This window comes from Polypterus senegalus, chromosome 7 (assembly GCF_016835505.1).
Source record: "Polypterus senegalus isolate Bchr_013 chromosome 7, ASM1683550v1, whole genome shotgun sequence".
Lineage (NCBI taxonomy): Eukaryota > Metazoa > Chordata > Cladistia > Polypteriformes > Polypteridae > Polypterus > Polypterus senegalus.
In genome coordinates this window covers 21415506-21440606 of record NC_053160.1, presented here as the reverse complement: position 1 = coordinate 21440606, position 25101 = coordinate 21415506, and the positions used below count along the sequence as shown (strand labels likewise).

The window sequence follows — 25101 nt, the reverse complement described above, 5'->3', positions numbered from 1 at the left end:
TCTTCTTCTTTCAGCTCCTCCCGTTAGGAGTTGCCACAGCGGATCATCTTTTTCCATATTACTCTCACTGCACCACTCTGAGTATTTATATCGCTGTATCTGAGTGGGGAATCACAGTTGTACAGCAGCTAAATAGAAAGAGAATTATCGGTATACAGCATCAAGCACACGCTGCCTCAGCCATGCTGTCTATTGAACTTCTCTCATATGACAAACGCTTCAGAGCCTTTCCTGTACGGACCTCGCAGTTTCATCCCAAGAACTCTAAACGCACTCAATCAGCCCATCAACTGCTCCTTGTAGAACTGTCTGTACTTATAAGTACAATCACCTCACTGTAAACTTGCACTACAGTTATAATATTTCACAACCTGCTCCACTTTAGAAAGCGTGTATTTACATATGATGATGATATCATTTTTAAGATGAAATGCAGCAAAATATGTTTATTATATTATACAGATAAAACTTTAACTTCATTTAAATAATCTATATTGTTAATAATTAAACATGTGAGGACACGGTGCGGCAGCGCTAGCAAGGATCTGGCGCTCCGTTCACAGATTGTTCCTGCTTCGCGCTGTATGCTTGCTGGGGCTGGCGTGACACTGGAAGGATAGAATAATTAAACACGTACTACTAAGATATTTCAATGTTCCTTAAAAGTTTTGAAGAATCGGTGTTCTCAGCTTACAGATGGCTTAACATCTATTAGAGAGCTGATTGTGTGGCGATTGGGTATTTGGAGAAATAAAAGTAAGGACAGGAATTGGGGGTTAGTACATTTGAAAGAGACAGTACTTCTGCAATAAATTATTTCAGTGAAGGTCGCACATGGTGCATTAAGCATCTTGCGTGAGACATGACCAATCACTGCTCCACCGTGTTCCCATGTTTAATAACATGTTTAATAACATATCATCATGAAAAAGATATCACGTATACATCTCGGTATTTTAATTATTCAGAGAGCTGTAACATCACGAATGTAAAGGATTCTGTGTCCTGTCGGAGGAAGAGAAAACCCGGAAGCACGTAGTGATTCACATACATAGAGCATATGGAAGATCAAATACAAAACAAAGCATTTAACTTGCTACTTTAGTTACGATGGGATTTGAGAAACTAGTAAATTAAACTATTTTAAGATGAAGTTTATGATGTGCTACTTTAATGACAAATTGACATTTCAAGCTTTTTTTCCCCACTGTGTGCCTATTTTTTTTTCTTTTCTCTGTACCCTAATAAGCTTTCATATGACTTAAACGGTGGGCTACGACTCACATTTTCACGGTGACTTTGATATCTGACAACTTTTTTTTTTATTTCGGGCACTGTGAGACTTTGTGAACTTGAGCTTTCGAGTTTCTCCAACATGCTATGTCACTCGATCAACTTCCTTTTGTTGTTTATACCACTGTTTAAACCAACAAATAGTGCGTTTTTCTTTGCCTCCATTTGGTATTTACTGAACTTCTTCTATATCCCTCCATGCTTTTGACATTGCCTTTTCACAGAACGCTGAGCTAATGGGCTATCTATCTATCTATTTATATTGATTTTCATATTCAAAGAGGCATAATTCTGGGAGGAGACTGGCCGGGACAGCAGGTGCGTGCACGTGCGTTACTTTTCACGCTGACCTGGATTTATGTAGTGGAATAACGTGGAAGTTGGCGTTCGCACAGATTTATGCATCTGGATTTTTTGTGCGTACGCCATTTTAGAGTGTGAATTCTACACATGGTGTTATGCATGAGGTCCCTGGTCAATTTCATTTCTGTTCTGTTGTCTCTTGCAAGTCAGCATGGGCAGTCTCCATTTTGTTTTCCCACCCCCTTTTAGCCAGAATGGTTCGGCCAAGTGCTCACATGCTTGAACCTTTAAATGGTTATCCAAACACCTGCTAGCCAACGTTACATGCACATTTGTTTTGCATACATTGAAATGTCTAAGTCAAAGTTCAGGTTGCAAATGCTTGAAAAACAGAGAAGTGAAGGCATCAGTCGGTCACCTACTTTATCTCAAAGAAAGTTAAATTCATTAACGTTAGCCAATTCACTATAAGTGGTGCAAACTTCAGTGTAATCCAACAATTAAAAGATCTAATTAGAAGCCAATTTAAATAAGATATGCAGTCACATGTTTATTAATAAATAAATAATCCACTTTACCACCTGAGGCTGATTGTTAATGATGTGGATTGAGGACCAAACAAAACGTCAAGTCAAGTCAATTGGCTTTATTGTCATACCATCCAAACGGAGTATTGCAGCATACAGTGGCACAAAATAACATCCCCCAGGACAGTGGTGCAACATAATTGCAATTTTACCTTTCTGTTTTCTCTTAGTATTAAGTCTTTTTTTCCAGTCTTTCCATACCTGTTTTATGTATTTTTCTAAGGCTTGAGTAGAAATGGAGAACTGCAACCAAAAACATTTAAAATGTGGAGGAAACTGGGGGCTTGTTTTTAGGAAGAATCTCTGTGGGTGAAGCCTTTTCAGTGGTGGATTTTACCGCGATTTTGTACAAACTGTCCTGACAGCAACACTAACATGCAAATTTTTTGTGAAAAACCAGGAGCGGCACAATTAAACAGTGTGACAGATAGGGGGCGCTATCGCTCCTTTGAACCCCTGTCCACGACTCCAAACACCAGATAAAAGTCCAAGACTTGACTTTATTAAATCTCCACAGTGCACAAAGCACCCTCTCCTCCACTATACTCATACAAAACAATAATAAATACAATAATCCAATCCTCCAACTCCCAGACACGTTGCCACCCTTCCACCCAGCTCAGCTCGCCGTCTGGGAGCTCCCGTAGTCCTTTTAAATACCCTGACCCGGAAGTGTTCTCAATCCCTAGTCCATGTGATCTTGTATCACTTCCGGCTCAGGCAAAATGTTCTTTTCTTCACCCCGGAAGCCCATCGCTTTTCCTTTGACGAACTTCGGGGTTAAAGGGCACAAATAGGTCTTCGGTCCTCCCTGCAGCTCCCTCTTGCGGCTGCTGGTATCCAGCAGGGTCTTGTATAAAAACTGCATGTCCCATGACTCCCTGCTGGTCTTCGGGGCACCTCCATACTGCAGGGAGGGCTCCATCTGGCGGCCTGTGGGTATTGGCCGGGATGACAAGCCGGCCACATCTCACAACAGAAAAATGTCAAAGCCTGAAGGTCAATTCAAATAAAACAAAACTAGAGCATGAGACAAAATTAGGGTCAAAAAGTCTAAGCAAAAAGGTCAGCACCAGAGGAGGATAGCGAGACAGAATTTTGACAAAATGTTTTGAAGGTTTTTAGGATCTGCACAGCGTATAAGGAAGTGCATTTATGGCCGACCTCTTAATTCATCGCGTTGATTCCTAATGGGTCACAACCTCTGAGGCCACGCCTCTGAAAAATGCAGGAAGTGTACCTAGTGACAAATAGCAAAAATAACTGAAGTATCTTATTGCATTGAAGATGTTACAGAAATTGCACAACTTTTTGTAGAACTTTAAAATAAATACTAGAAATTGATTCATTTGGTTTACTTTGTTTTTGATGTATTTGAACAAATACAACCACCCATATTTGATGGCTCTGTGTTTAGTGAATGGTATAATCTGTTCTTGCATTTTGCCTTCAGAGTTGTCTTGGCTCTCTGCTATACTTGGCGAAGAATGCTGTGAAGGAACAAAGAAGTGTATACTGTTGTATAATTGTATTTCTGAGGTGGCCATGATAGATTGGCTATCTAGTTCTGTGAAGAGGATGACTTGTGGTCTTTTATGTGTACAGTACTGTGTTTACCCCATTTTTTGAAACACATTGCATGTCCTACCTACTTGGAAGAGGGTCTCTCTCTGAACTGACTTTCCCAAGATTGGGGACAGGGATTTTTTTCTTGTCTTCTTAGGGAGTCAAGGCTGAGGGGCTGTCAGAAAAACAGGGCCCATTGAGGCATAAACAAGGCTAAACAAGAAATAAATTGTTACTAGCCAACCCGCGGCGTACCATACGGTGCATAATCAGGCCGGTTTTTTAATGATTTTTAAGCACAGGGAGAAAATTAACATTTGAAAAATCGGTAATGTAATAAATCAGCAAGAAAAGCAACATTGTAACAATGCGGCTGTATGTAGCGTGTAAAACAGTTTGCTATGGTGCACGCGGTCGTGCGTCGTAACCGAAAACTCCGTTTTTAAAGACTGCTGACTTCACTGTGTTTTAACCTCAGTTGTAAAGGATTGTTTTAAGGATCCCATGGGATACCCCTCGCAAACCGTTTCACACGCTGCACATGGCGATTCACCTCCACGAGAAACACGTCTCTATGAACAGTCAACGTGGCTCGGAGGTGCATAAGGCCTCTACGACAGACTAACATAAATGACGCGTTTTTTCTGTGTCGCCACGTCCGAGTTGGTGGGCGTGGCTCTGTGAGTTGTCGTCGTATCCAATGGTCTTGGAGTTGGTGGGCGTGGCTCCTTCCTGCGTGCACCATGGGTGTCTTACTTGTCAGCGGCTTAGTGAATCCACGCCCCTTCCGGCATGCGTTCCATGGGTGTCTTGCCTCAGTGATTGTTGATTCTCTGACTTAGAAATCCCCAAAATCAAACAGTGAACAATATTGAATAAAAAACGAATAACACGACCCATAACATAAAACAAACAATTCAGCTAGTGGTCCCCAAATGTGTGTGCTTGTTCAAGAATTACATCTGTCCCAGCAAGACTAGACTACCAAAATCAATTAAAACAAAAAAAAAAAACCAATTTCTGGACCTAATAGTTGGAGACAAATAAGCCCAATTGATACCAAATAACTATGGAACTGCACATTTTGCCCCCGAGGGTAAGCATTATGGTAGATGTTCATGTGATGCCACATAACACCCAACAGCTTATACGGGATGCTGCTCTGTATTACACACACATACCAATTCACTGAAAACTTTTGTAAAAAAAATTTGCTGCAGTCTTCAAGAAATCTGAAACTTGTGTACCAGGAGCTAAGATGACCTAAAACAATACAGCTAACCCCACACAGAAGAGACATGGTTTGGTCAGGGCTCTGCTCATGGTGCATCGTCTTTTGCCATCTTAGGTCTAAACCTGACCTACTTTTGTCTGCATTTTGGTTTAGACTTTGTCCAGTGTAGCAATTCTTTTTTTTCAATGAATTACCTCTCTTTAAGGGACCTCATCTGCTCCTCACCTGGACCCTTCTCAGCTGGATGTTATGTGAACGAACTCTTTGAGGGCTGAATATTTTTTGCAGGCAACTCTGTTTTCTGAAAAGCACACAAAGCAAAGGTTTCACATGTAAATCCACGTAAAACGCATGTTGCTGTGGCTGCTGTTGGTGCCTGTTCAGTGTTTCTGGTGGCTGTGTAGGGGCAGCTCGATGGCTATGGAGGAATATTTCGGACAAAATGAAATAAATAAATAAATGCGTAAATAAATAAAAGTACTGTGAAATGTGAGCATAAATAAATAAATAAATGTGTCATGAAATGAGAGCCTTAATAAATAAATATGTCATGAAATGAGAGCATAAATAAATAAATGTGTCACGAAATATGTTTTTCATTGCTTATTTATTTCATTTTGTCCGTAACATTCCTGCAAACCGTCATGAAAGAGAGAATTGAAGATTTATCGGAAGAAATTACAATGTTGGCGGCCCTTTTAGACTCCGATATAGATGAAACTGTTTTTGAAATTATCGAAGAACAGGTGGAACGGACTCGACTACACTCCAGTTCAGGTGATGCAGTTCCCTGCTCTGGACGTCCATCCTTTGACATTCCAGCTGAGTCAATAGAACACCTTGAAGAAACATTGTAATTTCTTTCGATAAATCTTCAATTCTCTCTCTGAAATACGTAATATCTTCGGCAGAATCCATTTCATCGGCAGTAGTAAGCATTTTTCTAATTAATTCTTGTGCTATCGATTCACCAATCAGTAACTAGAGGGCGTGTTAGAGCCCACCCTCTCAACTTTGACGAGTGAAAGTGACAGTTTTATTTCAAGCCGTATTTCATGACGGTTTGCAGGAATGTTACGGACAAAATGAAATAAATAAATAAGCAACGAAAAACATATTTCGTGACACATTTATTTATTTATGCTCTCATTTCATGACATATTTATTTATTTATGCTCACATTTCACAGTACTTTTATTTATTTAAGCATTTATTTATTTATTTCATTTTGTCCGAAATATTCCTCCATAGATGGCCGATAGGAATGCGTGGCGAGCCGGCTGCCTGGACCGTCTTCACATGGTGGTGCGACGCAATCTGGTTTGTACCTCTTGTCATCATACGTGGCACTTCTCCCAGGCGAACATTGCTGTGGGTGCATCAGCTAAAGCCAGTACCTCACTTTGGTTTTCAATCTCCATCGTCAGACCAGAGTCCAACAAGTCAGAGTCCAATTCGGCGATAACACTCAAAATGTCGTTCTCTGAGTATTTTGGTTTGTGCATTCCCTTTGGTCTCTCGCCAGATGTCAATGCCATTTTAGAGGTTGTTTGCTCTTCGCTACTCACGCATGTGTAGGTAATTGAAGTCAAATCAACGAAGCTAACTTTCCTTCCTGCAAAGAGAGTTGAACTAAAACATAACAGCGAGTTTTGTCGCCGTTTATGGCTGATCACCGTCCTCTACCCCTGAATTTCGACAAAAGTCGACATCTGCCCTGAAAGAGTTAATGTTCATGCATAACATAGTAGACGGGGGCCTGGACCATAACGAAAAGAACAATTTTGGCATTGCTGTAGCCGTGTCTCCTGTGGTGTCTAAATTCTGACCAACACTTGCCTCTTGTCTCTTCTAGGGCCAGTTATTGGGTGGTGTTGCAGTCAAAGTTTAGGGCTTTGCCACTGTCTGTGAACATTAACTGTGGTTGCTATGAGTTGCCACATGATATGCCAGCTAATGCATTGCTTCTTGTATTGCTATGATCAGAGTTACAACAACGCGTGGAGTCACTGTGATCAGAGCTACAACAGTTTACGTTTTGTTATGTCACTCTGGCTTATAAATGTGAACATGATCATTATATGTGTGAAAGTTTTCAGACCCCTTCACTTTATTTTTTTATACATTTGGTTATGTTGCACCCTTGTGCTAAAATAATTTGAATTCATTTTTCCCTCGTCAAACAACACTCATTAGCACAGAATGGTAAAGCAAATACAGGATTTTTCTAAATTTTTGCAGATTTATTAGAAAATGTAAACTAAAACAAATCTCGTACTGACACAAGCATTGAGACCCTTTACTCAGTAATAGTGTTGTTCGGCAATATTCGCCTAAGCGAATGTACAAGTGACCTTGTTCACTGAATGTTTTCCCCCGAGCGTTTTTTGAGCGGCCGTTTTGGATGAAGATTTTTTCCAAGCGTCCCCTGATGCTTTGCAAAGCCAGCTTGTCATCTGTAAGATCGCTGTCTGATCTGCTTGGCGTATGCGTGATATCACAATTCAGGATATTTCAACAAAAACTGAACTGTCACAGCAAATTTCCTTTAAAAACAAGATGTCAGGTTTCAACAAAACTGGTCCACTGGGAGCCGAGATGGTTCATGTGGACAGATGAACAGACAGAGCGATCACAGTAGGTGCTTTACACATTGTATATGAACGCATCTAAAAAGAAAGACTAGCTGAACGTAACCTTTAATTTTAATTTGCTGCCTGGCAACCAAATGTATTATATGAAAAGAAGCTAATTTAATGGGGGCCGGCTCCCCTGCTCGATACAGGTTGTCCTCTTGACAGTTTTGTTAAGTTTAGAATTGACGCTTTGTTTGAATAAATTCTCAGTTCTCTGCCTTTCTGATAATAATTTCTGGAATAATTCTAGTTAAAGAGTTTTTGTATTTCTATTTGGATTTCAGAATATTGTGGCCCTTCTTTTTGAAAACTGAAGTATTTACGTTTTCAGTTATTATTCTTGATGTGTCTTATTCTTTCATATTCATTCTTGATGTGAAATGTTCATTTAATTAATCAATTAACTGAACTAGAAGCATATTTTAATTTTTCAAATTTTGTTTGTGCGGTGTATTGTCATTTCCCTGTTTAATTACTTTAGATGTTTCTGAAGTGCCCTCAATTAAGGTCAGGCTAATGGGATCAGTTCAGTTGCAGCTGAGGTGCTTGTTGAAGGGTGTGCTGTTATTAGTTCCCGTCTACAGGATGGCCGCAGAGCATCCACTTGTCACAAAACGTCCCTCTCCTGGAGTGGCCAGATCAAAACCTCAATCAAAAATGTGCATCCAGAGTTGAAAAGACTTCTAAACAGAAGTGTCAAAAACTTTTTGAATGTGCAGAGAAAGCACGTTTGTGCAGAAAGAAAGTGAACAGCAGTTGTGTGAAAGGAGAGGAAGGGAAATACTGATGAGCTCATCCATTTAGTAGAACTTAAGCATTACACCTCTCTCTGCAACAGCATTGGGGGTTTGACTGCTTTTAGAAGATACTGTCCTGGACATTTATAGCATTTTAAATTATTACCTTTTCAATTTGCATCTGCCTTGCCCTCTTCCTGGATACCGTTATGAGTTAAAGTGTTCCCAAGAATACAAAGTCCAAGAAAATCTCAAAGTGCCCACACATGGGGTTGGACGGTCAAACCCCAGCTAGTCAGAAACAGGGCAAACATAGAATATTTATAAATAAAAGTTATTATAAAAAATATTCAGAAAACACAGAAAAAACACAGAAGGCAAAGTCCCAAAATGAAATCTAAAGAATGGACAAACGGCAGAGTGAAATCTCACAAAAATCCAGAAAATCATAATAATTAAAAAAGAACAATATGGAGTCTTCAAAAGGATATGGATTCTATTGTAGATATTGCATACAATTGTTTTATTTACTATATTGGAAATTCGTCTGTTAGGTAAGATCAAGCCTTTTTTATCTTTTAGGGATCTTGAGAAAGCTACTCATGCTTTTATCTTTTCTCGCCTTGATTACTGAAACTCGCTGTATTCTGGGATTAACAAATCTCTGATATGCAGGTTACAGTTGGTCCAGAATGCTGCTGCTTGCTTTCTGGTTGGGGAAAGAAAGTCTGACTCTGTTTCTCGAAACTTCTTTACACTGGCTGCCTGTCAGTTTTCAAATTGAATTTAAAATCTTGTTGCTAGTTTTTAAATCTTTACATGGACTTGCTCCTGCCTATTTAGCTGAATTGTGTGTTTTACACCAGCCATCCAGAGTGCTTAGATCTTCTGGTCATTTGTGTCTTGTAGTCCCTCGTACCAAGTGTACAACTAAGGGGGACAGACAGGACTTGTGCAGCTGCTGCTCCTCGCCTGTGGAACTCTTTACCTCGTCACATAAAGGAGTCGTCTACAATTCAAAACGAGATTAAAGACTCATTTCTATTCACTTGCATTCCGTGACCTTCAGTAATACCGATGGTTTCCTCTTTGTGATTATATAATATTATTTCTATTTATTATGTATCTTATTTTATGTTCATATATTTTATTTCTATTTATGTTTTTTTATGTTCATTGTTTTGTTTTTCTTTTATTCTATTATTGTTATATATTCTATTATATCTATTAAAGCACTTTGGCCACAGCATTACTATGTTGTTTTAAATGTGCTATATAAATAAATTGACATTGACATTCCATAAATAACAAAAAAGAGCAATATACAGAAGGTAACTCAGCCGCCTCATGATGAGTGCATTCACAATGAACTGCAAGGGACTGTGGGTGTTTGAGGGAAGTCCCTTGAGGTGATGGACAGGTGGCCACACCTCTTGGGGAACCACCCACAAGACACACAGAACATAGCTACTCAGACATAAAGAAACTAAATGATCTACTACATTAGCATAAAAAAATGAACAAAATACATAAAAGAGGGAAGCCTGACTGACACACAGCAGATCTGTTTGAAGATTCATAAGAATATAATATCTAGCAAGCATGGTGAGACCATTCAATCCTTCAAGCTTTTTTTAGTTAACTAATAGCCAAGTTGTCCCACTATCTCATCTAGTTTACAAAGGTTGGACACATTTCCACTTAAATTACATTTTTGGACATTTGGCAAAACAGAGAACAAACTCAGACTTTCAAAAAAGGGCACGTCAGAGTTCAGAGTACCTAGAAGAATGAAAAACAAAGGAAATATTTGGTTTTTTTAAAGAATTGAATTCAATTACAGATACCGGGAATTACATCACCATGGCATTTATAGTGTTGTGCTAATGATGCCAACTGAAATATCACGGAGAGGCATCAGCAACGGGAAAACAAAATGACAACATGGTAAATCAATGTTGTGATACTACTACTACTACTAATAGTTATAATAATAATAAAAAAGAACTTTTACTAAATAAAAATGACAAACCCAATCAGAAAGATCTCTCTATTATAAAAAAAAATCCTGGAAAGGAAAAGCAGGGCGACGATACGTGATCTTCTCAGAAGACACTTAAAAGACCTGCGAGACGCAAACAATATTAAATAAGAGAGCACGGCCAGGAAAACATTCAGTCGTATAAAGGCACGGAGCACACACAGATCCTGTGCTCTCAGCATATATAAAGCGTATAAGGACAATACATTGTAGATGAAACGTCAAAGACTAAGCAAAGAAGAAAGAGCAGCACGGAGAAAAGAGACACAAAAGTGTTGGAGAGAAAAAAAGGCAGATAAGAGATTATGAAAGCAGTGGAAATCGAAAGGCTCAAACAAACGATAGTGCGATACACATGCAGAGAAAGGTACAGAATATGAAAGCAGTAAAATTCAAAAGTATTGTAGCGTCCCAGCCAGGTTAAAGCCTTTTTTACTTACGCTTTTCGCTTACTTTAACATGGCCTTTTTATAACTTCACTTTAACTTAATCCTGATACTCAGAGTCTATATTCAATTCTTCATAATAACTATTCACAGTGGCTCCAAAATCCGTACCGACCCCAACTCTTTCTTCTGTTTCTTTTTCCGGTTTCTTTGTGGTGGCGGCCTGCGCCACCACCACCTACTCAAAGCATCATGATGCACCAACATTGATGGACTGAAAGCCAGAAGAACTACGTGACCATCATCATCAGGTCCTTCCATGAAAACCCTAAATACAAAGAGGACTGTTTGATTTATGTTAGGTAGATTGCCCAGAGGGGACTGGGCGGTCTCATGGTCTGGAACCCCTACAGATTTTTTTTTTTCTCCAGCCGTCTGGAGTTTTTTTTGTTTTTTCTGTCCACCCTGGCCATCGGACCTTACTTATTCTATGTTAATTAATGTTGACTTATTTTTATTTTTTATTGTGTCTTCTATTTTTCTATTCTTCATTTTGTAAAGCACTTTGAGCTACATTTTTTTGTATGAAAATTTGCTATATAAATAAATGTTGTTGTTGTTGTTTTTTGTTTTAAGTGACTGTTCGGTCCGATTGTGGGAGCACGGAGTACAGTACGGCAGACTGATAGCAGGGTATTGATTGCTGCGGTAAGGGGGGGACGACGCGAGGGATGAGGGATTGGAGAAGGTGCTAGAAACTTGTGTTTGGGGTTGCAAAGTCAGCGATTGTTCAAGTAAAACTTTTGTGACACTTTATTATGTCAGTCGCTACAGTATCAAAAAAAAAAGATAGTAAAGATGCCATTAGTGCAAACAAAAGGAAATTAATCATCAGGACCAGGTGTAATTGAAAAAATAGCAGGACAAAGTGAGGTCAGAAATAAAAGGCAAAGAGCAGAAAACAGAGTCTTTTCGCCTTCGCATCATTCAATGCACAAAATGTAGATTTACACAATAATGGACCATACGCGCAGGGCGGCACGGTGGCGCAGTGGTAGCGCTGCTGCCTCGCAGTTAGGAGACCCGGGTTCGCTTCCCAGGTCCTCCCTGCGTGGAGTTTGCATGTTCTCCCGTGTCTGTGTGGGTTTCCTCCGGGCGCTCCGGTTTCCTCCCACAATCCAAAGACATGCAGGTTAGGTGGATTGGCGATTCTAAATTGGCCCTAGTGTGTGCTGGGTGTGTGGGTGTGTTTGTGTGTGTGTCCTGCGGTGGGTTGGCACCCTGCCCAGGATTGGTTCCTGCCTTGTGCCCTGTGTTGGCTGGGATTGGCTCCAGCAGACCCCCGTGACCCTGTATTCGGATTCAGCAGGTTAGAAAATGGATGGATGGATGGATGGACCATAAGCTATAAGAATCTGTGGTCCTGCAACAGTTAAAGCAACGACAAGTTGAATTTCAAAGAAAACACAATTCGGTCAGGTGTATATTTATGATCACGGAAAAACGATGCAAATTTTAACAGGCGACAAGAAAGGTAATCTATATATTCCGCGAATAACATTACACACCAAATGAGATTGTGATATGCCATTTGTATTAAAATGTTTACAGTTTACTGTGAGATTAGCTTTTGCTTTGACAATCAATAAATCACAGGGACTAACATTAGAAAAAGTCGGATTATTTATTAGAGAAACAGAAACAATATTCACTCACGGGCAGTTATACGTTGCGTTGTCACAATGTGTCTCCAAAAACGGAATCAAAATTCAATGCGATCTTGAAGAAAAGGTAGTTAATTCCAAATATTGTTTTTCATGAAGCTTTAAGGTACAAGTGCAAATAACGAAATTGAAACAATTCCAAAGAGAAAAAAAGCTTTTAAAATTGTATAACCAAACATGGGGGTTGGCGAGCGAAGCGAGCAGAGGGCAGAGCCTGCTAGTACTTAATAAGGAAATACAGGAGGGATGAGAAATTAATTTTACAAACTAATATTACAGAACGGGAAGAAAAGGTGTGACCTGGACAAGAAAACAATAAAATAGGAACTGGTCACAGAAACCATAGGGAGACTGGAAAAGAAGTCCAGAGAAGGAAATGCAGACAGAATAACCATAGTAAACAAACTAGAACAGAGAAGAACAACCACACTGAGGTAAGAGAAATGTGGAAGAGAGTAAGTGGAATAAACAAGGAAATACGTAAGAGGCATGCAGAGGATTAACAGACTAAGAAGAGCGAGACAAGATTATGTATGATAATGAGTTCTAGCTGGTGGCCTAGTGAATAAATACAACTAGACGGTGAAAGATGAGAGGAGAATGAAGAAGACAGAGGAGCTAGTTGGGTGAATATGAATACTAAAGTCTCTTAAATGAATAACAGGATCAAAAAATGAAGAGACTGATGGCAGGGAAAGAGTGAAGTTCACCTATAGAGTTCTCAGTGGAAGGAGGATCAGAAGCAATGACAGTGCAGACATCTTGGAGCTCAGATCATGTGAAAATGTGGCTGCTTTTGTAGGACCCAGTAAGGGTGGGTAAAGGATGTCTGTCACAATTAAAAAAGACGAGATACCTTACCAATGAAGGTGTTAGCTTTTCCTTCAGTCTACAAGTTAGATGGAGTTAACAACATGAAGAAACAATAGAAGTGGGATGGGTATAGAAAGAAGAAGTCATGGTTAGTGTAAAGAAGAGACGGGATATATTTTCTCAAATAGAAACAGCTTCTAAAACAGATTGCAGTTTTGGCCTATTAAACTAAAACCGGCTAATCAAGGTATGCAAAAAAAAGTGGACTCCTGCCATGCCAAATCAGCATCAAACTGCTGCCTCATATGCCCATAATGTACATGTAAGCTACTCCTCTTTAATTTATTATTATGATAGTAAATGCTTCCTTTCTTTTTTCTTCCTCATCTAGGTTGAATGTCACCCTTACCTGGCTCAGAAGGAACTTATGGCTCACTGTTCAAGAAACAGAATCCAACTAATTGCATATAGTCCACTGGGTGCCCCATCCCGTCCTTGGGCTTGCCCCGATGAGCGATCACTACTAGATGATCCTCAAATTCTTAATGTTGCAGAAAAACTCAAGAAGACTCCTGCGCAAGTGATCTTAAGGTAAAAACACATAAAACAAAAGTGAAATGGTAAGCTTAAGACTGAATGTGTCATTGTCACCTTTAAAGTCTTGGTAGGCATATTTGAGAAGTCACTTGAGGAAGGAGAAATACCTGAGGACTGGAAGGGTACATACATAAATTATTCCAGTCTACAGAATTGTTACAACATGGATCCTTGTAATTACAGGACAATAAATCTTACTTCTGAGCCATGAAAAATTATGGAAACTGTGATAAGGAATACACTAGAAAAGTACCTATGTGAAAACTTCTTCTGTGTCTTTATTTTTCAGGTGGCAGGTCCAGAGAGGGGTGGCATGCATCCCGAAGAGTGCCAAGCCATCCAGGATCAAAGAAAATATACAAGTAAGTTGATGGGTATTGACAAACTAATTATTGCAATGAGGATAAACAAAATTGAACTTTTTACAGTTTGTTAAACATGACTCATAATATTTGTGTGAGTTTTTATTTTAAGATTATTTAGACAAGATAAGATAGCTTTTAATTGTATAAACTGGGAAAGCTAGCATTACTTTCTATACTGTGTATTTAAACACTGCGGTGGGCTGGCACCCTGCCCTGAGTTTGTTTCCTGACTTGCGCCCTGTGTTGGCTGGGATTGGCTCCAGCAGACCCCTGTGACCCTGTGGTTAGGATATAGGAGGTTGGATAATGGATGTATTTAAACAAGACTGCGACAGGAGGTGCCTTTTGGACAGAAGGTCTGATGAGCATGACAGTGACTCATAGGAATGACAAGAAACAAAGAATCCTGGGGAGTATGCAAATAACATAGAAGAATACTGGGAGATATGAAAATGTGAAAGCAAATAAAAAAAAAAGTGTTTGGCAATGACGTCCAAGGATCGATCCCCAGAAGGGGAAGTAAAGGTGTGTACACCTGATGAGCCCTAATTAGGGTGAAACGCGTGTCGTGTACTCTTTATATTATCTGACAGGTACTCTGAAACATGCCTAGGATCCACTTCTCACAACTGAGAGCGCATGGTGGATGTTTGCCAATTGGCCGACCAACCACAAGCGTTATCTGGTAGGTGACCACCCAAATAATCAGACTGTGATTCAGACCTATTGATATATTACTCTGATCTACATACACCCTGTCAAGCAAGTCAACCAGCCGCTGTGGCACAACATCTGAGGCTTTGCATCAGGCGCTGATGTCCAAGGTTTGATCGGCGCCAGGGGAAGCAAAGGTGTGTACATCTGATGAGCCCCAATCAGGGCGAAAGTACTCTTCGTATTATTTGACTAGTACTCTATAACTATATTATATATATATATAATGAATATATATATACAGTATATATAGGGCGGCATGGTGGCGCAGTGGTAGCGCTGCTGTCTCGCAGTTAGGAGACCTGGGTTCGCTTCCCGGGTCCTCCCTGCGTGGAGTTTGCATGTTCTCCCCGTGTCTGCGTGGGTTTCCTCCGGGCGCTCTGGTTTCCTCCCACAGTCCAGAGACATGCAGGTTAGGTGGACTGGCGATTCTAAATTGGCCCTAGTGTGTGCTTGGTGTGTTTGTGTGTGTCCTGCGGTGGGTTGGCACCCTGCCCTGTGACCCTGTGTTTGGATTCAGCGGGTTGGAAAATGGATGGATGGATATATATATATATATATATATATATATACTGTATATTCATGGCATTCGTAGTCTGAAGCTGATTGTATGGGTGGTTACCTACCAGGAAAAACTTGAGGTTGGTCTGTTAGCCTGCAAACATCTGCCACAGTGCCCTCTTTCAGTTGCAAGAAGTCCGAGGTTCGATTCCACGAGAGGGGGGTGCAGTGAGTGTTACGCCTTATGAGCCCAGAATTAGGGCAAAACACGTGTCGCGTACCCTTTGCATTATTTGACAGTAAAAGTATTTAACCATATATATATATATATATATATATAGTGGAACCTCTAGATACGATCACCTCTGTATATGAGAAATTCAAGATAAGAGGAAAGTATGAGCGAAAAATTCAGATCTAAATACGAGCATTGGCTCGCGAACGAGCCATGAGCCAGGCTGTGGTTATGTGTGACACGTTTCCCGATCAGCCTCGACTCGGGGATTCACCCAAACTGACGCTGCCAGCCTGTCAGCTCACTCAGTGTTCCTTGTTCTCCCGTAGCGTGAGGATCTATGCGTTTGTGCGCTTGTGATTTCATTGTTTCGCTGTAGCAGTTCGCTGTATAAGCGTATCCAAAAATATCGCGGACATGCAGACGGAGAATAGGAGACGATTGCCCTCAAGAGGAGAGAGAGAGAGAGAGAGAGAGAGAGAGAGTGTGAGTGAGAGAGAGAGATAAGGAGAGAGAGATGCGCACGAGAGAGAAGAACCATCAGCTCAGTTATGCTCACATGACGCTCAGCAGACAAAGTGTATCCATACTACTTGTATTGCAAGACATCGCTTGTTTTATTAAGTCAAAATTAATTAAAAAATTTAGCTCGTCTTGCAAAACACTCATAAACCAAGTTACTTGCAAACCGAGGTTCCACTTGTATATATTATTTATCAGTGTTATTTGTTAGGAAAATTGATTTTTATGTTGATATTTTTGGGTGTGCAGTACAGATTAACTGGATTTCCATTATTTTCAATGGGGAAGTTTGTTCTAGATACGAGAAATTCGCTATACAAGCTCAGTGCTGGAACGAATTAAACTTGTATCTCGAGGTTCCACTGTATATATATATATATATATATATATATATATATATATATATATATATATATATATATATATATATATCATAGCCACCAGAGGGTGCAAGTGCTTGGCCCAAGTCCACATTTATTGGTTTATTATCTGCTTTTTCCTCGCCCCCCACAGCAATGCACAGCACAATTAAGCACAGCACAATATGCAGCACTAAAGCACACTTCTCTTCTTTCTCTCTATCCCAGTCCTTCCATTTGCACTGCTCTTCTGGCAAGCTTCGTCCTTCTTCCTCCCGACTTTGGCTCGTCTTTGTGAGGCAGCTGGCTCCTTTTAAGCCGCACCCGGGAGTATTCCAGAAGGCTCAATAGGGAGGTCTGGAATTACTCCTAGGTGTGGCAGAATCCCAAAGCAGTTCTCTGCAGCTCCCGCAGATCCTCCTGGCAGAATCCATGGAGCCCCATACAGCCCTGTGGGAATCCGAGGTGCCACTGAAACCCTGGGTTCAAGTAGCAGTCCAGGGGAGATAGTACCCTTCACAAGCCATCTCCCCTGTCCTTCCATTATGGAGGCATCCCAGTTGGGTAATGGTGCCAGCCACCATCCATCTCACACACACACATATATATATATATATATATGTAGACAGAAAGATACAGCTATAGCTATATTGTAAGTACTAGGGGGGCGCCACCAAGCCCCAAACTTCAGACACCATTACGGTCCCGATTTCAAATTAAGGATTTTGTAAATAAACACAGTACCTTCACAAATAACCAAGATCCATTTTCACAACCACAGATAAAATATTGCTCTTTTCCCTCCCTCCACTCCTCCAGGCGAGTGTCGCCCTCTGCCTCTCAACTCACCCACAGGAGGTCAAGCAGGTCCTTTTATACCTGACCCAAGAGTAATTCCGGTGCCAGTCAGGTAGCAATTTCCCAAATCAGGCAGAACCTCCTTAATACAAAGACACCCCCTGGTGGCTCCCAAGACACCAAACAGGGCTGTCCACTGGAACTCCAATTCTCATGTTGTCCTGCGGGTGTGCACCTGGGAAATCCACCTAAGGGATGTTGCCACCTGGCATACTGGAGAAGGAGTTGTTTTAGAGAGATGATCCCCCCCTGTTCATCCATTGCGGCCTCCAATCCAGGAAAGGCACCAGCAACTAACCTGGCTGGGGAGCCTGTCCATCCTCATCCTCCAATTACAGCCTCCCATTCAGGCAAGAAACCACCCTCACTCCTGGCTGGGATGCCAGTCCTTCCACCTTGACACGTACAATATATACAGTATACTGTATTGTAGGCCGGGGGGAGTTGGTGAGCGACGCGAGCAGGGGGCGAAGCCCCCCAGTATTAAAAATTAAAAACTGATATCTCTTGTTCATGTAAGTATTCAGACCCATAATTCAGTCATTTGTAGAAGCTCCTTTGGCAGCAATACCAGCTTCTAGTCTTTTTGAATAAGTCTCTGCAAGCATTGCACCCCTTGATTTGAACAGTTTACCGCATTCTTCCTAGCAGATCCTCTCAAGTTCTACCTAAACTGCCATCTTCAGGTCTCTCCATACATGTTCTGTGGGGTTTAAGTCTAGGCTTTGGCTGGGCTACTCGAGGACACTCGGGGACTTGTCCTGGGACCACTCTAGTGTTGTCTTGGTTGTATGCTTTGATTCAATATTATGCTGTGAGGTGAGCCGTCACCCTAGTCTGCGATCGCATGCACTCTGGATCAGGGCTGTATCCTTCCTTTAATTCTGACCAGTCTGCCTGTTCATACAGCTGAGAAGCACCCCAATAGTTTGATGCTTCTACCACCATGCTTTAAAGTAGAAATGGTATTAGTCAGGTTATCTTCTCATACTCTCAGAGTCCTCTAAACTGTCATATGCTTTTTATTCAAGAGTGGCTTCTGTCTAGCCACTCAACTATAAACGTCTGATGGAGGGAGTGCTGCTGACATCGTCAGCCTTCTGACAGGTTCTCTCTTCTCAACAGAAGACTTCTTCTGAAGCTCTGTTTCACTGACCATTGGGTTCTTGGTCACCTCCCTGAGGCCCAGTTACTCAGTTTTGGGCAGACAAGCAACTGTACGAAAAGTCCTGGTGGTCCCAAACATGTTCCTTTTCCCAATTATTGAGGCCACTGTGCTCCTGGGAATGCTCAAAGCTATAGAAATGACGTCCTGGTCTATGTCTCAGCACAGTTTGATCACAGAGGTCTTCAGAGAGTTCCTTGAACTTCATGGCTTCGTTGCTGTCCTTATGTTTGAATTGTGGAACCTTAGATACACAGGTGTGTGCCTTTCTAAACGATGCCCACTCAATTCAGTTTGGCACAGGTGGGATCCAAGCAATCCCTCGACACATCTCAAGGAGAATTAAAGCCAACAGGAGGCACCTGACCACAATCTGGAATGGAACAGCATGAATACTTCTATGAAGGAGAGACTTCAGGTTTTGATTTTTAACTAATTTGCAAACCTTTCTCAAAAAAATTTCACTTGGTCTTTATGGGTTACTGAGTGTAGATTGCTGAGTAAAAATGGCAAATTTATCAATTTAAAATTAAATCTACAGCACAACAAAGGGCCCAGAAGGTGAGTGGGTCAGGGTACTTTCTGAATCCACTGCATTCCAGTGGTGCAAGATGGCACTGTGGATAGCTCTTGTATCTCACAAATCCAGCAGCAGCCCTGGGTTTACCGTTGATCCTGCACCTGATTGTCATCTATGTCTGAATTTGCCCATCTCCCCATATCTGGTACTCCAGTCCAGGGCCATCTTAACAGAGTTATAGACCCCCAGGCAAGGCAGTGCACTGGGGGCCCGACCCACACAACCACTCAGCAAGTCACAACATACATAGATCAGCATGGGGCTCTATGCTTGTGGTGCCCCTGGGCAACTGCCCAGCATGCCCATGTGTTAAGATGGCCCTACTCCAGTCTTCTGCCCACACCCTCAAAGACATGCAGGTTATCTGGCAATATCAAAATTGGCCTAGCGTGCCAGTGTGCGTGAGTGGACCTGCAATGGAGTGGCACTTCTAAAAACCTGATTTCTTTTATTCTCCTGTCTTCACGGAGTTCCTGGCCATGGAGAGAAAAATTGAAGATTTTTCTTTCACAGTTTACAAAACTAGAAAATAATGGAGGAATCAAAAATGCTTTCAAATATTAAGTGCATACGCTGGAAAAAAAAATCAAAGCCCCTGTTGCATTTGAAGAGAGTTTGAAAAGCCACATGTAAGCAAGGTATTTATTTGTGACATTTTCTTTCCTGCCATTTCTAAACAGGTGTTTGATTTCACTTTGTCAGATGAGGACATAAAAAAAATGGAATCCTTGAACTGCAACAAGCGTTTAACAGTCCCACCCATTGAGGTACTGTACAGTACATTAATTACACTTTTTATACATTAGTCTTTAATTCAAAGCTCTAGTTGTAATATTCTTTCATTTGCATGTGATCTTGGCTTTGAGCACACACAAAACTGGGATAAGGTGAGGAGCACAATTAAGGCAGTGTCTTCAAAATCAGTGTCCAACTATGGCAAAACACTCTAACATTATTAAACTGTGCAGCCGACGTGAATCCGAAAACAAACATGGACCCTGTGTCTCCAGAGCAGTGTGGGGAAGTTTACTTTTAGAAGCAGCTTAGTCACGCAATGGGCGGCACGGTGACGCAGTGGTGGCGCTGCTGCTTCACAATAAGGAGACCCGGGTTCACTTCCCGGGTCCTCCCTGCGTGGAGTTTGCATGTTCTCCCCGTGTCTGCGTGGTTTCCTCCCACAGTCCAAAGACATGCAGGTTAGGTACATTGGTAATCCTAAATTGTCCCTATTGTGTGCTTAGTGTGTGTGTGTGTTTGTGTCCTGCGGTGGGCTAATGCCCTGCCCAAGATTTGTTCCTGCCTTGCACCCTGTGTTGGGATATAGCAGGTTGGACGATGACTGACTGACATCTTCTGGTCACTTCATTTTTCTCTTTATTACCTTTTTCAAGTTAATACATTTGTGAAGCTAAATTTAATTTGTAAATCATACTGGTTTGGGCAAGAACACCCTGTGATGAACTGGCATCCCATTAAAAGCTGGTTCTAGTTCTTCATGAGGGGACTGGGCAGTCTAATGGTCTGGAATCCCTGCAAATTTTATTTTTTTTGTTTCTTCTGTCCATCCTGGCCATCGGACCCTACTCTTAGTCTATGTTAATTAATGTTGATTTATTTTATTTTTCTTACTGTGTCTTTTTTTTTCTATTCTTCATTATGTAAAGCACTTTGAGCTACTTTTTGCATGAAAATGTGCTATATAAATAAATGTTGTTGTTGTGTTGTTCTTCATGACATTGTAATAGGAGAAGTAAAGTAAAAAAAAAAGAATTGTTGGATATGGCATTTATGACTTTAAAATTCAAAGCATCATTTAAATTTTAATCCTACTGTTTCTTTGTTACAGGTAAATGGCCAGTCAGAGTGGAGAGATGCAAAGAACCCGTTTTTTCCATTTCATGATACATACTAGCAGTCTTTAAAGCCGACTGGAAAGTGTGGGTGTAGCACAGAATCATGGATATTATTTTCAATATGTCATATAATTATTTATATCACTTTAGTTTTGCTATGCTTTCAATCATATGATTTTATTCGTGGCCAGACAATTCCCCACATCAGTCAATTCCCCACATTCCCAACTCCCCACAATTACAATTCCCCACATGCAATTCCCCACATTGCAATTCCCCACTTCCACAACTCCCCACATTGGGATAATATTTATTATAACCATAGACTAATGTACTATATAAGACAGTCCATATAATGATACAAAAGCGTGCCCTCCGTTTCCCCACATCGAGCATTATTTTATTTAAAACGCTACTTGTTAATAAATATGTAAAATACATTATCCAAGCATGCATTTTATATACAATTTGCCTTTTAAAAATTTGAAACAGGTAAGTTGAATTCTATTATTTTTGAATCTTTCTTAAAACATGCTAAAACGTAACATTTTTGATTTTTATCTTTTTTTAAATTACCAAAATTTGTAATTTGTGCCAGTGGAGGATGTCAGAGGCCTGTTCAATGACTTGATAGCAGAGTTCCCTGATGAAGACAACTACAATGACCTTCTTGCCTACTTTGAATCAACCTACATTACTGGAGTAAGAGGCAGAGATGCAGTGTTTCCCATTAGAATCTGGAATCACTTTGAAGCTGCTGCTACTGGCCTACCAAGAACAACAAACTGCTGTGAAGGATACCACAATTCACTGAGAGCCCTGTTTCACTGCAGTCATCCAGGTGTGTGGGATCTTCTGGAAGGTCTGAAGAAGGACATGGCCATCCACAGCAAGACATTGGCTGATGCAGATGATGGCAGACCACAGCCAAAAAGGAAGAAGTATGAGACCCTAAATAGCAAAGTAATTGAGGCTGTCCAAGGGTATGCCAATCAACAGGATAAGATTAAGTATTTGAGAAAATTGGCCAACATGCAGTTTCCAAAGTAACCTTTGTGTTTAGTAGTTTCTGTGTACTTTAGTCATTCTTGTCAATTATTAATAGTTTTTGTACTGTACATTTAGTTTAATGATTTTTCTTTTATTAGATAAACCTGTACAGTGGAATTATTAGCAAATGGAATAGGACCTTATCTAATTCATTATTTTGTACCAAGCATATTTTGTATTAAACTCATTTGTTCATTTGTGTATATCAGTTACTTGTATTTTGTAATCAGTAATGCATTTCAATAAATTGTCATGAAATAAAACTTTTGGAGATTAATTACTACTATTTGCATTTTAGAATTCCTTCATTATATTATTAATTCAGTGCACTCCATATTATCCCAATGTGGGAGTTGTGGAAGTGGGGAATTGCAATGTGGGGAATTGCAATGTGGGAATTGTGATGTGGGGAATTGTAATTGTGGGGAGTTGGGAATGTGGGGAATTGACTAAGGTGGGGAGTTGTCATGGAACCGATTTTATTCAACAATTGTCACTACCCAGAAAATTCATCATTAAGATGATCCCCTAATGATATTTTCTCAACACCTTCATAATAAAAATTTTACAGTTACAGTTTGTGTGGTCCTTTTTTAATGCAGCCGTATTCGAATTACAGTAAACCCTCGTTTATTGCGGTTAATCCGTTCCAGACTCAACTTCGATAAATGAATTTCCGCAAAGCAGGATTCTTTATTTATAAATCGTATATTTTCACAGTTAGAACATAGAAAACCTGTTTACGACCTCCTAAATATGTTTTTTTTAACATTATTAGAGCCCTCTAGACATGAAATAACACCCATTAATCAAAAGTTGAAACTGTGCTCCATGACAAGACAAACATGACAGTTCCGTCTCACAATTAAAAGACTGCAAACATATCTTCCTCTTCAAAGGAGTGCGCATCGGGAGCAGAGAATGTCAGATAGAAAGAGAAAAGCAAACAATCAAAAATCAATAGGGCTGTTCGGGCCTTGAAGTATGCGAAGCACCGCCGCAGAAAGCAGCTGCAAAGAAGGCAGCAATGTGAAGGTAGTCTTTCAGCATTTTTGAGAGGAGCGTCTGTATCCTCTAGGCCAGTGTGCGAACAGCCCCTCTGCTCACACCCCCTCCGTCAGGAGCAGAGAATGTCAGAGAGGGTGAGAGAGACGGAGAAAAGCAAACAATCAGCAATCAATACTTGCTGTTTGGGCTTTCAAGTATGCGAAGCACCGCGCGGGAAGCACATCTTATATCATTGAGGAGCTTTATTTAATATGTAATATAATACGTGCTCTGATTGGGTAGCTTCTCAGCCATCCGCCAATAGCGTCCCTTGTATAAAATCAACTGGGCAAACCAACTGAGGAAGCATGTACCATAAATTGAAAGACCCATTGTCCGCAGAAATCCGCGAACCAGCGAAAAATCTGTGATATATATTTAGATATGCTTACATTTAAAATCCGCGATGGAGTGAAGCCGCGAAAGTCGAAGCGCGATATAGCGAGGGATCACTGTATTACAGTAGGTTGGCTACTGATTACTTTAAAACGCAATTGGTCTATGTAAGGCATGTTTTCATGTGTTACCACAACACTGCTCCCAAGGTTGCACTGCTGAGCTTAGCACGGTATGTTCAGCTCGTCAGCATAAATTTAGCAATTTATGAAATATTAAGACATTATTTCAACCAGGTAAAGGATTAATGCGTTCAATTGAGCATTTGCCACAGGAAATTGATCTTTGTGGACGTTTCTGCCTGTGGCTGCTGAAAGTGTGTTTGAAGCCAACACATGAAAATGCTAACAGAGTGCAGCGGACATGTGCAGACTACAACACTGTAACCTGGTGTGGTCTATGGCTGGCTTGTCATCCCGGCCAATACCCCCAGGCTGCCAGATGGAGCTCTCCCTGCAGCATGGAGGTGCCCCGAGATACCAGCAGAGAATCATGGACAATGGTATTTTCCTCTACAGCCCTGCTGGATACCACAGGGGCCAACAGAGGACGCTGCAGGGAGGCCCAGAGAGTCACATGTGCCCTATAATCCGGAAGTACATCATAGGCAAAGCGACAGTGGAAGTGACATGTTTCCAGGATGCAGAAAAGGACTTTATATCTGAGCCGGAAGTGATATGAGGTCACGTGGACTGAAGGTTTGAAACACTTCCGGGTCAGGGACTATAAAAGACTGGGAAAAACATCAGAGCGTTGAGCTGAGCTGGGTGTAAGGGTGGCAACGCGTCTGGGAGAGTGGAGGATTGATTATTGATTGTATTGTGGATTATTATATAAGTATTGTGGAGTGGAGGGTGCTTTGTGCACTGTATAGTCCGAATAAAATTAATTATTGGACTTTTACCTAGTGTCTGACGTATTGTCCGAGAGTTCAAGAGGACGATAGCGCCCTCTATCTGTCACACTGGATAAGGATGGCCAAATGACCAGCTAACTCGAGGAGAAATCTACATGTGTGAGCCTGGTTTCTCAGAGACCAATAACCCAGTTTTTTTAACCGGAAAAAGGATTTATGTGGCATTTTAGAAACAGTTTGCTGTGATTAACCAGGTTATTAAAGAGCATGTAAATGCACAGAATGTTCATTTCTTAATTGCCTTGCCTTCAGGTTTCTCGTGTACACATTTTGTTTCAATAAAAAAACTGATCATATAAAAAATGAACTTCCACGATAATACATGAGGCAATAGGCCAATTTCACACAAAAGATATCCCAGCTAGGAAATAAATTGAGTGTTCTGTGGAAACAATAGTCCTCCATTACATGAAGAGTCGATGTTTATCCTACACAACAATTTTCTAAGTAGTTTAGATAATAAATTAATTCACATTATGCTAACTTTGCTCTCATATTAAACTAAAACATCAGTAATATAAAACAGAATGTTTCGCTGTAGGCACATCATAAATGGAAACATTTTGCAGATTTTTACAGTCTTAGCCATGAACTGACACGCAAGAACACTGACTAAATGAATT

The 25101-nt window shown here is 40.7% G+C and overlaps 1 protein-coding gene across 1 annotated transcript in view; it reads left to right on the top strand.

The window, feature by feature from the left end:
* The window catches only part of akr1a1a (aldo-keto reductase family 1, member A1a (aldehyde reductase)), a 57438-nt gene extending 36193 nt beyond the window's left edge, over nucleotides 1-21245 (top strand). Inside the window, exons 6-9 of the mRNA XM_039758338.1 lie at nucleotides 13712-13911; nucleotides 14207-14279; nucleotides 19897-19983; nucleotides 21063-21245. Of these exons, the coding sequence (XP_039614272.1) occupies nucleotides 13712-13911; nucleotides 14207-14279; nucleotides 19897-19983; nucleotides 21063-21128 (426 nt within the window). The 3' untranslated portion in view covers nucleotides 21129-21245. The remainder of the gene's footprint in view (nucleotides 1-13711; nucleotides 13912-14206; nucleotides 14280-19896; nucleotides 19984-21062) is intronic.
* Nucleotides 21246-25101: the final 3856 nt, after the last annotated feature.